The 15,712-nt window shown below is 41.3% G+C and overlaps 1 protein-coding gene across 7 annotated transcripts in view; it reads left to right on the top strand.

The window, feature by feature from the left end:
- The window catches only part of TSPAN4 (tetraspanin 4), a 312,240-nt gene extending 296,962 nt beyond the window's left edge, over positions 1–15,278 (top strand). For all 7 annotated transcript variants that reach the window (XM_027894722.1, XM_027894721.1, XM_027894723.1 and 4 more), the window contains 3 exons: positions 3,635–3,766; positions 5,957–6,040; positions 8,417–15,278. In XM_027894722.1, the coding sequence (XP_027750523.1) occupies positions 3,635–3,766; positions 5,957–6,040; positions 8,417–8,485 (285 nt within the window). In that variant the 3' untranslated portion in view covers positions 8,486–15,278. The remainder of the gene's footprint in view (positions 1–3,634; positions 3,767–5,956; positions 6,041–8,416) is intronic.
- The last annotated feature ends 434 nt before the right edge of the window (positions 15,279–15,712 follow it).

Raw genomic sequence — 15,712 nt, 5'->3', positions numbered from 1 at the left:
AGCAGGGGAGAAGATCTGGTTTGACATCTCAGGAGGGAGAAAGCCTCCCACATGAAACATCTGGAACAAACTGCAGCATATCGTCAGTATTCCTAGGAACACGTCAGTATTCCTGTTCAGCAGCAGGAGCTGAGATTCTCAAAGGCATTTGACAAGCTTTGGCTCGTTTGAGAAACTCTGCCAAACACTGTATGAACTTCCCCAGAACTACTACCTCGCTGTCACCTTATACCATAACCACCTGCATTTCTTCATGGAGCAGCACAGTTGCCTCTCACCCTGCGTGATCCTTCATAGCTGTGAGTCCTAGAATCAAGTGAGCTGGAGTGTCCAAGTCAAGGTGTCTTAAAAGTTACTGCTATTTGAGACAACAGTTAACATTTTTAGTGGATTACCATCTTTTAAAGTGTGTTTGTCTGGGTACCCCAAAATAAGGACAATTAGTTTCTAGTTGTTTCTAAAAAGCATGAGTGTATCATTCCCTGCTGAAACTAGGAACAGAACTAATCAATTAGGCAAACTTGTCTAATTTTTATCACTTTACTAGTAAAGGGAACAAGACAGGACTGTAAATGTGATCAAAAAATTAATATGGTTGTAGCAAGAATCAAGTCTTCAATTGCTTTGTGACAATCAGTCTGGCATTGGCAGAACATCAGCCTTTGTGGAAGAACATGAAGTCTGGTAGGACTGCCTACAAAAAACATCTGGTGACAGAAATTATCCTTCATGTGACCTGAGATTTCTCCATCCTCCAAGTGTAGGACTTTCTCCAACTGTCCTTGCTCAGAAACCTTGTAAATTTTCAAAAGAGAGCATTGCTCTCAAATCTAAGAGGACTCCAAAAAAAGTCCTCATATTTTGCTCTTTGTCCTCAGTATTACCCTTCCTTCTCATAGTCCCTCATCTCCCTCAACAATCTGGCTACTTACTGTTCAGCTTTGTGAACCTGGGATAAATCAGGTCGCTTGTCAAATGATCCAAAATCACTCCCACACTCTCTTTTCTACTTGGACACCCATAATGAAGTCTCTGAGTTTACTGAGCTCTCAGCTTATCTGTCTTTTTGGCTTCTAGCTGGACCCCTTTGCTGAATCTGTACTGGTGTCCCATTCAGTGCCACTGTGGCTCATTTCCGTGTTCTTGTGTCATTGGCCTACTGCCATGGATCTGTGCCTCTGCCCCCTAGAAGTGCCAGTCACTGGACTTGGCCTTCACTGAGCAGTGCTGGCTCACTTGCTGGTGCTTTCTGGTCTCTGTGGTGTTAGTACTCTTCTGTGATCATCACCTCTTCTCTTTTAGGACTATGGATCATCTGCTGCTAAATTCCATTTCCATTGCTCATACTTACTTTGTCTTGCAAAGATATTTCTTCCCGTTACAGTTGCAGACTGTTTTTTTCCAGTCCTAAGACTATTGATCCTCTGCTCTGTCCTGGATCTTTCTTTAGCCCCTTCTCCTATCGCTGAGTCTGCTGTGTCTGCTCTGTTCTCTGTTCAGTACACAGAGAATCTGTGTGGGCAGGCAATTTGTGTCCAGCTGCAGCTTGTCTTTGCAATTGCATCCCCTCCTATTTTCACCTTCTGGTTTAGCAGGAATTTTTACTCTTTGGAGGCCCAACCCTATCTCATGGCCCAGGCACCTCCTGCTTCACAGGCTCCATAGGATCAGCTGTCCTCAAGCTGTTAGTGAGCACTTAACTACAAAACCCATACTTCATCTCCATCTCCTTAGTCTGTCAGACTTTGACACCCTTAGCCATGCAGTATTACGGGGACAAGGGGTCTAGTCCTGATTTATGCAAACTTGTGTCACTTGTATTTGGCCAGAACATCACTCAAATGTCTCAGCCCTTACCGCTGCGCTCTACATCACAGATGAGCCACATTTTTAAGGCTTGCTGTTTACAAGCTGTCACTTCTCACTGTCTGTCAAAGAGCTGCCTCCTGACTCTAATGATGACAGCCTGCAAGACCTTCTTCTTGTTAGATTTCCAAATAAACCAGCTTTCCTCAAATGCATACCATGTGTTCCATGCTGCTCCTGTTTGCTTTTTGGGACCTGTTACTCGTGGACCTCCTGTTTTCTGTGCAGGAACATAGAGGGAAAAAAGAAAGCCACACAAACTTTTTTTTTTACTTTCACGTCAGTTTATAGAAAATGAAGCCTGTAAACTCACAAATCAAACAGTTGCAAGCTAAGGATTGATTCCTGCCACAGACCAAATCAAAATTCAGAGCAGAACCTTGTGGGGATAGATGTTAGTCCGGGAAAGTTTTCTGACTTCTTCTTGGCAGAAGAAAAACACTGCTGTGAGCACTGAAACGTCTTTATCAAGGAGTACTTTCTGCGAGTACTTGAAGCATCATATGATGCATGAGGCAGTGTGGGACACCTCTGCCCTCTATGGGTCTTGAATGGTAGATTTTGTGTGTGCAACAAGACCTGAACACTACAACTCTTACCTACAGCCTGAACTTCACAACTATTACATGTCAAGGAAAAACTCTCTCTCGGGCCAGTGTAAATACCAGGATCTGAATTAGGTCCTTGGTCCTGGTGATGCAGATGTCTGCATGATTACAGGTCTATCAGAAAGAAACAAGAGGAGTGGTCTCTATAGGGATACAAAAGATACTGTACAGACTTATATAGGATCACATTTAAAGAATAAGATTTCAGCAAGTCATTTTGAGGCTAAGTGGGTGGCTGGCTTAGTCCTGAAAAAGTGTGAGGTACTGCCAATAGCACAGAGAGTGGTTCTGCAGCCCGGTGTTGTCTTTTTATACTCATTAGTGCTAAAGTGTCTAAATACCAACAAATTCATACTTTTGAGTTAGCATAGAGGCAACAGATGGTGTATACATCTATATGGTAATGAGTCGTAGCTTATTTTGTATCACAGGAATATACCAGTTCCCAGAGAGGGAAGATGATCACAGAGTCATTCCCTGTACGTTTCCTATACCTTTCGTCCCACTACCACAGTGGAACAAACCTTCCGATTTAGCCCCGTTGTAATCTTCGTGTCCTCGTAGGCAGGCACTTAAAGCACCACTATTCAGCAGCATCAGATGATGACATTAAGGAACTGCACCATAGAGAGATGAGGAGGAAATACATCTTTTACTGACTGGCAAAGACTTTCAAAGGTGATTAGTAATTAAGAGCTTAGCAAGAAATTTGCCTTGTTGACTTCAATCATGATTCTAGAAGTAGCGTGCCGTAGAGATCCCAGTATCTTCATCTCTTGGGTGCAGTATCCATATCTTTTTTACAGACAAGAAGCTGTAAACAACTTGTTATAATTCTGCTCAGTCACATATCCTTAATCTCAGTACTTGGCTAAGGTTGTCTGGTTTCAGCTCGTGCAGTGTCCTCCCATTGCAGATGGGTGCCTTTGCGTCTTGCATCAACATCCACATACAAGACCATATTTAAACATAATACAAGAGTGGAGAAAAGGGTCCATTTGGGTAACACTGAGGAAGTACTGCACTTCTTTAAAACTTCAAGCCTCTGCTGGTATAATCAAGATGCACTGAGTGTCCAGCTCCAGGGGGCAGAAGTCAGAACAAGCAGAAGTCAGTGACGGGTCGTACTTACGGTACCACCTCGCTTTCTCTTTTTCCAGTTCAGGTGCTGTGGAGTCTCCAACTACACTGACTGGTTTGAAGTGTACAACACAACCCGGGTGCCAGACTCCTGCTGCTTAGAATTCAGTGAGAACTGTGGACTTCATTCCCCAGGGACCTGGTGGAAAGCGGTGAGTAGCATTCCAGCACTATCTCAGCAGCTGTCTTGCAGCCCAGGTACAGGCAGGCAGGTACATCTGCAGGGCTGTAGAGGTGATAAGATATGCTGGTGTCCTAATTCATCTTTAATCAGGTGGTTTCAGGAGGCTCATGTTGAGCTGTGGCCTTTGACCTCCAGTGAAACCTCCTATTGAATTATTTTTATGAGCTGAAGGGTTTTCTTTCAGTAGGCTCTAAGCTGTTATTTCACATAGCAGACAAGTACATTCCAACTCTGATATGCATCGTGGTCTAGGTCCGACTAACTAGGAAATGACGGGAACGTCCTTTTTAATGTCCCACCTCCTGGAATCAGGTAGCAATAAAAGCAAATGGCTCATACACACACAGGCCCTGGAGCAGCAGCTGTAGCTTATCATAGCCCAGGCAGTCCTGAGGCAAGAGGACCGTGAGCATGGAGTGCTCTGCTCCAACCAGGCTCTCTAGTTCAGGGGCTTCCACTGCACAGTAGGAAAGTGGGAACTCTTCCGCTGAATTGACGGCAGCATTTTTTTTTCAGTGAGTTTTTGCACTTGCCTGTAATCAAATTCAAAACTCCGTGGGATAATTTCCCTACAATGGCCTCAGCGAGATCTTTCCGGAACAGATCATCACAGCCTAAATTCTTCTCTGAAATTAGCTCAGCAATTCTTTGTGCTAATTACAGGTATTGCAATTATGCAGGAGGAGTGTGGAGTAAGGCCATCTAATGAAGTGGAATTATAAGTAAGTTTTGCTGGTTCTAATGGTTCATGAAGACAATGACTAAAGCTCTCTTGGCTTCCTAGCAAAATTTCATACACGTGGATTGGCACTGGCAGAGGCTGAGTTCACATCCAACATGGCTTCCTTACACTTCTCAAGTAGCCCCAAGTCAGTTTTTTAACTTAAGGGCCTAAATGTTCTTCTTCTATTTTATTTGTGGTCCCAAGAAGATCAGTGCAGGTTAACACCGTGTCTGGTGGGTATTAATAGAAGCCACTAACTGAAGGCTGACTGATTCTTGGTCATGAGCATTTACAAGACAGCGGGCACTGTTTTTACACAAGGTTGTCTTACAGACATTATTTATTATTTAAAGGAAGGTTTCATTTGGGCCAGTTCCACCCTTCCTAACACTGGATCAGGAACACGGAGTTATAGGTACTGCAGAATTTAAAGCAGGAAGCAAATAATGGAGTGCCCATAGTGCAAATTGAAATGATGCAAAATGTTATGAAGTGGGTCCATGTGCAGTAGGAGTGGCTACTGAGCCACTCTCACTGGGACTTTTGGCTTTCATATTATATGAAATTATAAGGTATCATAAGAAGTATTTGTTTCCCTGAAACATAAGAGAAAAGGAAAGCCTGATTCTAAAGTTCTAACTGCTTCTGGTTGGGTTTGAGAGGACAAAGAGGACACAAATCCACTGCTTGTTTATTTGTCATGGTTTAACCCCCGCCTTCTACTAAACACCACACAGCTTCTCGCTCACTCCCCCAGCAGTGGGATCAAGGGGAGAATCAGAAGAGGAAAAGTGAGAAAAGAGTGGGTTGAGATAAGGACAATTCAATAGGGAAAGCGAAAAGCCTCGTTTGCAGGCAAAGCAAAACAAGGAATTCATTCACCACCTCCCACGGGCAGGCAGGTGTCCAGCCATCCCCAGGAGAGCAGGGCTCCATCCACACGTAGCCCTGACTAGGGAAGGCAAATGCCATTGTTCCAAATATCCTCCTCTTTGTCCTCTTTTCCCCCTCTTTATTTGCTGAGCATGATGTGACATGGTATGAAATCCTTTGGTCCCTTTGGGTCATCTGGCCCGGCTGGGTCCCCTCACAGCCTCCCATGTAGCCCCAAATTCCTTGCCAGTGTGGGAGGACAAGAAGCAGAAAAGGCCTTGGCTCTGGGTAAGCCCTGCTCAGCAATAACAAAGACATCTCTATATTATCAACCTTGTGTTCAGCACAAATCCAAAACACAGCCCCATAGCCACTGTGAAGAAAATGAAGTCTACCCCATCCAAAACCAACACAATAGTTAAAACTACTGTTAAAAGGTTACATGGAGCAGTGCTCATGCAGCACTTTAGTCAGATCTGGTTTTCTCTGGCTCTGTGTTCCCAGGGGAGTAGAGCTGTGTGTTTATAGCTAATGTGATATTATATGGATTTTTTTTTCTAGCCTTGCTATGAAACTGTGAAAATATGGCTCCAGGAAAACTTATTAGCAGTGGGAATCTTTGGACTGTGCACAGCTATGGTGCAGGTACAGTTTAATATCAATTTTCAAATCCTAACTAATTGTAGCTAAGTAACCACAGATGCAGGTATACTCTGCTCAAGCTGGTTTTAATAATTTTGCATGATGGTAGAGTAAAATTCTGCATTATTGAAGTTTTTTGTGTTTTAATTTATTTAAAATAGGTACAAGATTGAGCTGTATGTCAGCCCTCCATTCATTGCCCAAAGCCCCATTCCTAAAGGCAGTGAAAATCTCACTTAGTTTCCAGCTCCCCCCCTCTCTCACCCTCAAGATACAAGCAGAAAGGATGGCATCGCTGAGCTAATTAACACTCTGTAACTGCAGATTAACCTGTGGTCGTTCAGTTTGTTTTGTTTTGTTGTGGTTTTTTTTTTTGTTTGTTTTTGGTTGTTGTTTTTGTGTGTGTGTGTGCTTTTTTTGGTTTTGGTTTGGTTTGGGGTTTTTTGTTTGTTTTTTTGGGGGGGTTTTGTTTGTGTATTTTTGTTTGGTTTTTTGTTTGTTTGTTTGTTTGTTTTTGTTTTAATTTTGTCTGGTATGCCACTAGCAGCAGCAAGAGCAGAATCCCAGCAGCCTGGGATCAGAATTCTACTCACATTCCCACTAATGTCAGATTAGGCAGAATGGCATGCATCTTACTCTCTCATATGTCATGTATGGGCTGCAGCTTATTAACGCAAATGCCTGACGCCTCACAGGCCCAAATTCAGGAGAATTTTGTTTTTTTATGCCACTGTGGTGAGCAGATATGCTTAGGAAAAAACTCAACCAGATCATATGGCAGACAGACAGTTTAAGACTGTTGTTGATATATTACTATACTTAAACCAAAACAAAACAACAACAAAAAACCCACCCAGCTTTTGAGCATCTATGCAGCATTTAGGGGGTCTTTAAAAGATACACTAAAACACCCCCACCAGCCCACGTCAGAGTCCTTCTCATAAATACCCTAAATGTAATCAAGTTCTAAGACAATGCTGTCTTTCTGACAGAAAGACATTACTGGTTTGCGTGGAAGAAAACACTTCAGACAATTTAAAAATGCAAATTCATATTCCTACTAAATGCTGTGCAGTGCAGAGAAAACACCTCAGAACACGAAAGATTTTCAGTCTGTCTTCCAGCTGCACTGTGTGAATCTAATGGATGACAAAAGTTTTGACGCACTGTCACCTAAAATGATTTGGGCTCCCTCTGTTGTTTCTGTTTCAATGGTGCTCTGGCCCTAAATGTGTGACAGCTTTTGTTTTTCATGTTAAGAATCCTCCAAATTACAAAACAAATTCAGCCACCACAGTTTTATTATGCAGCTGTCCCCAGAGGTATTCCTTTGCTAGCAAGCAGAAGGCAGTGTTCAGGGGATACTTCCCAAAGACAAGTGCTTACTGTAAAACTAAAACCTAACAGTCTTATTTCACTGTGGAAGACTGAGACTTGAGGAAGATTAACAACTTTATAACCATCTTTTTCTTCATAAGTAGAATAGTGTGTGTATATTCATACACTCTTTCAAAGTACTCATTAAGAGAAACTACTACTGATGTAAAGACTAAATTTGAAGTGGTCATATTAAGTGCTAAAAATAAGATCCGTACCCTAAAAATTTCTACTTGGCAGACCTTAATTTCAATGACAATTCTTATAGTGGTGTTGCAAAGGGAAAATAACAAGCACTTAGTACATTCATATAAAGTATTTCAGCTGGAAGGAAGATAAGACTCTCTTCCCCATCCCCTTTTCTGATGAAGTAATCTACAGAGGCAGCACAGCAGGTCAGTAGCTGGCTGGGAGAAGAGCTACCACCACCTCTCTGCTGCTTCTCTGGAATAGGCTGACTAGAAAGACACATACATTGTTGATGAGGCATTGATGGCCATGATTAATGCATTTTCAGTCTCCAGTGATTCCCCCACAGGGGCCTGTGCACACACAGACTTGGAAAGGTAAAGTGCAATAAAGTAAACCACAGCATCCTTGGGGTCAGGGATGAACCTGATGAATTTCAAAGCAACAGCTACACAGCTGCTCACCCAGTCCCACAGCTGTGGGTTGCTACTATAAAATATTTTCAAGCAAAAGACATCCAAACGTGGGGTTTTTTCCAATATACCTCTTCCCAGTGTCTGGTGGCTGCTCTTCATAGGGAAACCAACTCTCCCCTGCTCTCATTGTTCATTCTGTACAACAACAGCACAGATAAGGACAAAAGGCAGACAAACAGTAGGAACAGAACAAGGGCAGGAATGGGCAGGAAAAGCAGTATGTGATGTGTCTTCCTGGGTGTGAACAAAACTAGTGCCGTGCTTTTTCTTGTTGTTTCAATAAATAGAGGTTTTTTACTTACTGAAAAGTGATTGCTTTTGTTTTTTTTCCTCTTAGATTCTCGGACTCACCTTTGCAATGACCATGTATTGTCAGGTAGTCAAGGCAGATACCTACTGTGCATAGATACCGTTTCCCAATCTTTCTGCTCCTCCTCCAAAGGACACAGGAGAAATCTCCTTCATGCTCATTCATCTGACCTTCCCCCTCCCCCTTTGTACTATAAACTGTGTATAATGCTATCTTTCTGAAGATTTTGTGATTCACCCCACTTCACTGAAGGAGGAAGAAAAGAAAAAGTCAGTACTTGAACTGGCACAGGTAAGAAGCAGCCTTGTCTTTGAACAGAGGAAAACCTCCAAAGAGCAGTGGTTCCTTTTCCATGGCCTATGGCAAGACAAAGGAGGTTGCTTGCAAGAGGCTGATCTGCAAACCAGTGTTAGGAAAAGATTGCACTGAGGCAACCTCTGAGAAACCTGCCAGGTTTCCTTCCCGCACTTCAGAGTCCGGAAGAGAGGAAGTAGAAAATGCGTTTTCTTCAGCAAGAAGGTACAGAGTAGTAGCACTGAATGCAATTGTAATTTTACTACAGTTTGCACACAGCTAAAATGGCAAGATCAAGCAGCCCTGCCTCCAAGTGTTTCAAGATGAGTTTGTAGCCAGAAAGGATCATCTTCAGAAATACATTGTTTTAAAGGAGTATTTTTAATCTTCTGCGCTGCAAAGTCAGGCTTTTAATCAGAATCTGTACAGCGAGATCTGGCTGTTAATGGAAAACAATATTGGACATTGCCTCACTTACTAATTGCCAGTGGCAATAGATGGTTGACTGCATATGTTATATATATTACATTCATTAACACATACTTTTCTGAAAGGAAGTGAAAATACCCAGCATCTAACCTCAGAAAGAGGAAACCTTTCTATCCTATTTTACATTCCAACTGAAATAACCAAGTATTATTTCTTGTACAAGGCACTATCACTTATACCTCTGGGAAACAAGTAATTACTTTCAGCTGTATCTTCATTTCAGTAAACAACTTGTGAGTGGGCTCTCTCTGTCAGTCTACTATGGCTTTATTTTTTATCATTCCTGTTTCAAGTTAGTCTGCCAAAAAATATCACTCATTTCCTCACTTGGAGATGTGTACAAAGCTGTCAGCTGTTCCTTCCCTGAATGTCACCATTTCATTAATTTACTTTGGGATATCATCATCTGCAGGTATGATGGAGTTTGCCTTGCTGAGGAAGAATCTTTTGCACATTGCCCATTTTTCTGAGAGCTATTAAGACTTCAGATGCTTTTATGCTTAGCTTTTTTTTTCTCCCAGCTGCACGCTGACAACGGCCAAGACACATCAGTCTCTCTTAGAACTGGAGTCACCTCTCAGTGCTCCTTTTCACATGCACTTTCCTTTGCCTAGCTGTTGGCTAGAATATACCCCACACTTTCTGGAATATCACAGAATCGCAGGAATATGCAGGAATCAAAACCATAACTTTCCTTAGCCAGAGGACAGCCACTAACCGTCCGATTTCCCCACTCATTGATAACTAAAGCAGTTTCTGTAGTACCCCCCTGTGCACACCTTCTAGCAGTGAGGTTAAGAATCAGATGTATCCTATTGTTCAAACAAATAATTCCTCACCAGCAAGCGGCCCCAGGTAATGCATATGTGACAGGGAGAAGCTGAGGCACCCCTGGAAAGGGACACAGCAGGGAACAGGCAAACAGAGCAGTTGCAGGTGGCCTGCTCACTGCAGCCAGCCTTGGAGGATCTCTCAGCCACTGATGGTTAGATGAGAGAGGCAGCCATGGAGTCCTGTTTTCCCAGAAAGCTCAGTGCAGCCATTCTTACTGTGACACACTGGAAGCATGCATCAAGATCACACAAAAAGTGAGCCTGCTTACGACAGCAGGTCTCAGCTACCAGTGACATTTTGTGGGCTTTGATTTAAAGGCAATTTCCAGCATGAAGCTGGACTTGCCAACCCAGGGCCCTTTGAACAATCTCCTTTGCACACACAACTAATCCTTTTCTGAACCTGCACCATTGACAGATTCACTCTCACTCCTTAGCTCTTGGGTTGTCTCTGCTGGTTTTCTGTAGCCTTCTTGCTCTCAGGCAAGAACTACTCCATGTTTTCCCAGGAAATGCTTAGGACAGTCTGATGTGTAAAAGAGCAAGTATCTTCCAAAATCATACCCCCAGGGGGCATTCAGCCGTGCAGGCTAAGTTGAAAGTAATGTATTACTTGTGTGCATTTTATGTGGCTTCTTGGTGACTCTCTATCACAGCAACCTCACCACCACTAATGGATTTTACTGTCACGCTAACAAGCCTTGACAAATGTTAACATACCTTTGCTCCTAGCTGAGTGAGCAGCCCACACAGAGGTTCCCTGCACTCCGAGCAAGCAGCTTACTCCTGGTGTTAATCACCACAGTGTCAGTGCTCTCTGCTTCCTGAGTCAGGCTTACCTGCAAACAGTCCTGCTCTTCAAAAGATGGTGTAAGTTTGTTCTTTCCCTCTCTCCACTCTTTTCCTTTCTTACTTGCAATTCCAGGTTAGACGTACCACTAGTTCTTGCCGTGGTTTATAGTTTGTACACAGAGGTGCCCCTGCTGACAGCTCAGAGTTTCCACCGCTGAAAAGCAGCATAACAGAGTGATGAATACATTAATAAAACATTGATTTTTTTAAAGATAGATAAAAGGTAGAGAAGTCTATTTGTAGTGGTCCCTGCCATTACAAATTAACACAGAGACATCAGCAGGCTGCTGATGGTTCAGTTGATAAGAGCAAACCATCGTGCAGCAGAACTCCCACAGAGAGCAACTCATCAATTTGCTTGATGGTGGTGTAGGCAAAAGAGAGATCACAGACCCTTGTCCTGTGAGTCTCCCAGTAACACGTGCTGAACTCTTAGAGAACACTGTTAGACTTCAGCTAATCCTGCAGTGGAAAGAAAATATGAGAAACAGAGACCGAAGACAAGTCACATTTTGTGGTTCCCTCTAATAATTTTCCACAGTTTAGGTGTCTTTACACTGAGATAAACTGCCTTGGTTTTCAAAAACAAGTATCTATAAGGAGTTTAAGTAACACTCTTTTTGTAAATTCCAGTCACTGCAACAAAAAAAATTAGTTACGGGAAAAACAAACCAACAAAAAGACCCCAACCAAACAAAAAAACCCCAGGTCACATATTGCTGCTAATAATTCTTTTTTAAATATCATCCTTACACTACCAACTGAGATGCTATTGCAACTGGTTTATAATTTTGACTGGACTGTTTTCTATATTTGATGTTATTAACTCTCTTCACATGGGCCAAGCAGATGTTATGGTGCTTACAGCATTACCAGCACAATCCAATTTCAAACCTCTGAACATACTGCATATTACAAGCCTCAGACTTACCATATTTTCTTTTGAAGAGCATTGCATCTTTTCCCTGCTGATGAGTTCAGAAGATTTTTGTGATATGTAAGAGAACAATCTTTTTAAAAAACAAAGAAAAGATAGTTCCATATTACGCATAAAACTTCAAGTTAAACTGGTTGATTATAAATAAGTAACCTGTAGTATATCATATCCATTTAAAAGGCTGCTGATGTTGTATGTATGCAGAGCAACACAGAAGTCATTCCAATTGCTTCTATTAGTGTCTTCTCACTTTTAGTAAAGCCTTTTATATAATTTTGACTTCTTATCTTTAACCAGAAAAGAGGATTCAATACATTTACATTAAAGACAGAACCAAAGGCAATAAAGGAGCACTTCTAATTTATTCTCATTGCTCTTTCTGCTTAATAACGAGATGTGAAGGTATAGGGCATATGGCTGCACCTACTGAATTCAGCAACACCAGGATTTAGCTTTTCAGATTCAGTCCAATATTCTTTTGGCTTTTCATCAGCACAGTTGTAATGAAATATATCCATATATATATATATATTTAGTAGAATATGGTTTATTTTCCTGCACTGCCACTAGCAGCCAAATCTTATCACTTGTACAACAGAATTACTTAGCTCCACATCATATAAATGCACAATCACTGAAATTTAGTCCTGTTTCTGTTCTGTGAATACTTCTTTGGTTCTCCCCCTCAGATCATACAAACTCATAAAGGTTTATTCTTTCATTGAATAATTAGCATTTAGATGCAGCATCGTAGGATTTATAATATGGAGAGGAAGGAACTGCACAGAAGCTGTAAAATATTTTGTCTTGCATCAGCAGTAGGGCTGTTTTGCAAATCTACCCAAACCCCCCTCACTTCTCACAAACTGGTTACGCTTTGTCCATGCCAACAACCTCCTGTCCTACCCTGTGAATGTGGTAAGAGGCAGCCCAGAGCCACCTGCACTCAGAGCTGCAGCCTTTCACTTACCCCTTTGCTTCATTGTTGTGCTACAAGTGTGGCACCAAAGGTAAGCGAGAGAAACCAGGTGTTGATTGTGGCGATTGTTTTAAATCCAGACTCTTTATTTGCTTAGTCGGCAAGGATTTGCTAAGTGTGAATGATCTTCATAGATACTGAGTTAGACAATTTACAGCTAGAAAACAAGTCGGGACTCGCCATGGGAAATTTGTTTGGATTCCATTGTGAATTTTCCTAACTTGTCACTGGTATCTTACCACAGTGGGCAAGTCTCCTCAGTTCTTTGGATTTTGTTGCTGCAATTACAGTGATACATTTTTGTGCATTCATATAAAGAACAAAATTTAAAATATACATTTTATTTTTTAAAAGTTATTAAATATTCTTTAAAGTTTACAACGGAATGTCTTTTGTATTCTTTATAATCAGCTGCACTACAAGCTATACAGTGAGTATATACAGACCCACAGATACCTGTTTGTGCAAGTGTGTGCAAGTGAACACACACTGTGTGCAATTAAAAAACCCTCCACACCATACTAATTCTTTGTCACTTCTCATTACCCATCTTTCGTTTGACCTATCCTTCCTTACATATTTATTTTTATTTTTATTATTTAATATTTAATTACCCGTTCCCAGGTAAAGTTACATCCCTTTCGTTTTCCTCTTAAGGGCAACCTGAAATTATGCAGTAGTCGATAACAATTCAGAAACTACTGGGAGATCAGATTTACAGTGTTAACAAAATACTCAGAGCTGAAACCAATTACTCTCTGTTTACAACTTGTCTGTTACTGATAATTTTGAAACAAAAGGACTGGACTTCTCTTTTTCTGAGGTAGTTGCTTGGATTCAGAAATTATATAGAGAAACATAGAAAATTAATGCCAGACTGTGTTAAAATGGAACACCTAGGAACTCATACTGTGTCAGATTAGAAAAATGTCTGGTTAGCCGGATATCTTATCTGAAGTCATGTCTAACACTGCCTTTTTCAATACAGTTTATTGCACCCTACAGGTCAAACAGGTTTGCAAACGAAATTCCCTCCAAACTGTGCATTCTAAACAACAAAAAGAGGTACTGCTGAAATTGTAACTGTAGAAGTAGAGACCCAGACATTTTAGAAGGTGTTGCAGGAAACTTCATAAGGGATAACCCAAACCTTTGAGGGAAGCTTCTTACAGTTCCCTCAGTTCAATAGGCATGTTTAGAGTACTTGAATTTTCTTCATCCTATTCAATATACCACTGATGGTCTCATTAACTACACCTATCTTTAACCCCTTTCTGGCTCTGTGAAACTTTACCCTTAAGTCTTGCATTGTAGCAGAGAATTTTACAATTTCCTCATGCTGCATACATGTAAAAGAACCCTTCTTACATGGATTTTAAAATGTTGCCTTTTAATTTCATTTACTCACCATTGTTTCTGTACTTCAGGACCACTAACATAATGATGCTTACAGGACTGTATGGGCACAGAGCAGCAGTATTACCTTGACAGCCTAATTTGTCTTTCCACTAAAGCTTAACCCTGGGTATTGAGTATGCTATTGATTTTCAAGAACCCATTGTTTCAAACAACTAAGCCCAGTGTACCTTCCCCTAGTACCTATCCTGGTTGTCTTTGCTTTTGAAATACATGTTGGCATAGACAGGGCCGTTTCTACTTTAATCAACAACTGGACTAGTATTTCACCTGACATCCTGCTATTTTTCCTGAAGTACACTTAACCTGGGAATATCAGGCTTAGCTGATTAGCCTGGCTGTGTAATACAAAGTAGTTTCTGTCTGCATGGTGATAATTTTCAAAGAGACTTTAGGACAGCCTATGAAATCTCATCCAGGTTTTGTCCTGACGTATCAGAAGTTCAAAAAATGTAGAGCCCTGTGTTTCATCCCTGCCATATGTTAAAACCCCAAGCAAATAAGGAATTGATCATTACTAACTCACCTAGCAAATGCCATTTGAAAGACTGTTTCTCTGAAATCCCATCAGTTGCCTAGGTAGGGCATTTTACCCTAGGCCTTGCTTGCCTCCTCCCCCCACAATAAATTGTTTCCCCATGGAAGTACTTTACATTCATTAGACATCCTGGGTTTTGTTGTCCTGCAAGAACAGCCTAGTTTATATTCTTCCCTCCAACAGCCAGAAAGCATTTACTATCAAACCTACACCAGTGTGTGTTAGACAACTAAACAGTCATCTTGCATTGCGTGGTTTTTAATGAAGAAATGGCTGATCAGTTAAATGGGTTTCTCAAACAACTCCCTGGTATCTTTTATGCAGAAATAGTTTATGCAGAACATATTGTTACTACAGAATTGTTTAACAGCGACTTCTCTCTAGTTGTGGTTAAAAGAATAATTTGAAAGGATGGGATAATTATGCACTACAAACTTCCCCCTATATTCCCATGGCACTGCTATTACAGAATATAGTTCAAATCACAGCCAACAAAATAACTGTAAAAATTAAATCTATAGAAAACAAAAGTCTATAGAAAACCACAGCATGAAAAAGCCCCAAATACTAGCGTGTACTGCTTATGTGTTTATGTCTCATATGGACAGCAAAAGAGTTTCAGGTGTAAAGCATTCATCCTAAAGATTAACTGAAAATTACTGTAGAAATAAAGGGATTTCAGGAACTGGTTTCTTAAAAGTCTGTTCAGATGCACCTCATCATCTCCCTCTTCCACAAATACCTTCCCTTGGCCCTAAAGCTTAAGGCCATCGCTGCTTCAGCACTTGACCTCTACCATTTAAATCTGCTGTTCTGCACACTGCAATACCTGATCAGTCAAGGTCCCAGTCTGTCAAATGTGGAGAGGATTCAATTATTTGTATTGTACAAATTCTAGTGCCCAGTGATAGACATCTTATGTGGCTTAACGAAGTTCAGGTTTGATATTGACTTAGGAGACCACAGTCCCTACACAGCAGAGTGA

The sequence above is a fragment of the Empidonax traillii genome, unplaced genomic scaffold (genome assembly GCF_003031625.1).
Source record: "Empidonax traillii isolate 1590-97213 ecotype Southwest subspecies unplaced genomic scaffold, ASM303162v1 scaffold440:size489645, whole genome shotgun sequence".
NCBI classification, from domain to species: domain Eukaryota; kingdom Metazoa; phylum Chordata; class Aves; order Passeriformes; family Tyrannidae; genus Empidonax; species Empidonax traillii.
The sequence above is the reverse complement of the archived record's forward strand: the minus strand, read 5'-3'. Positions and strand labels throughout refer to the sequence as shown.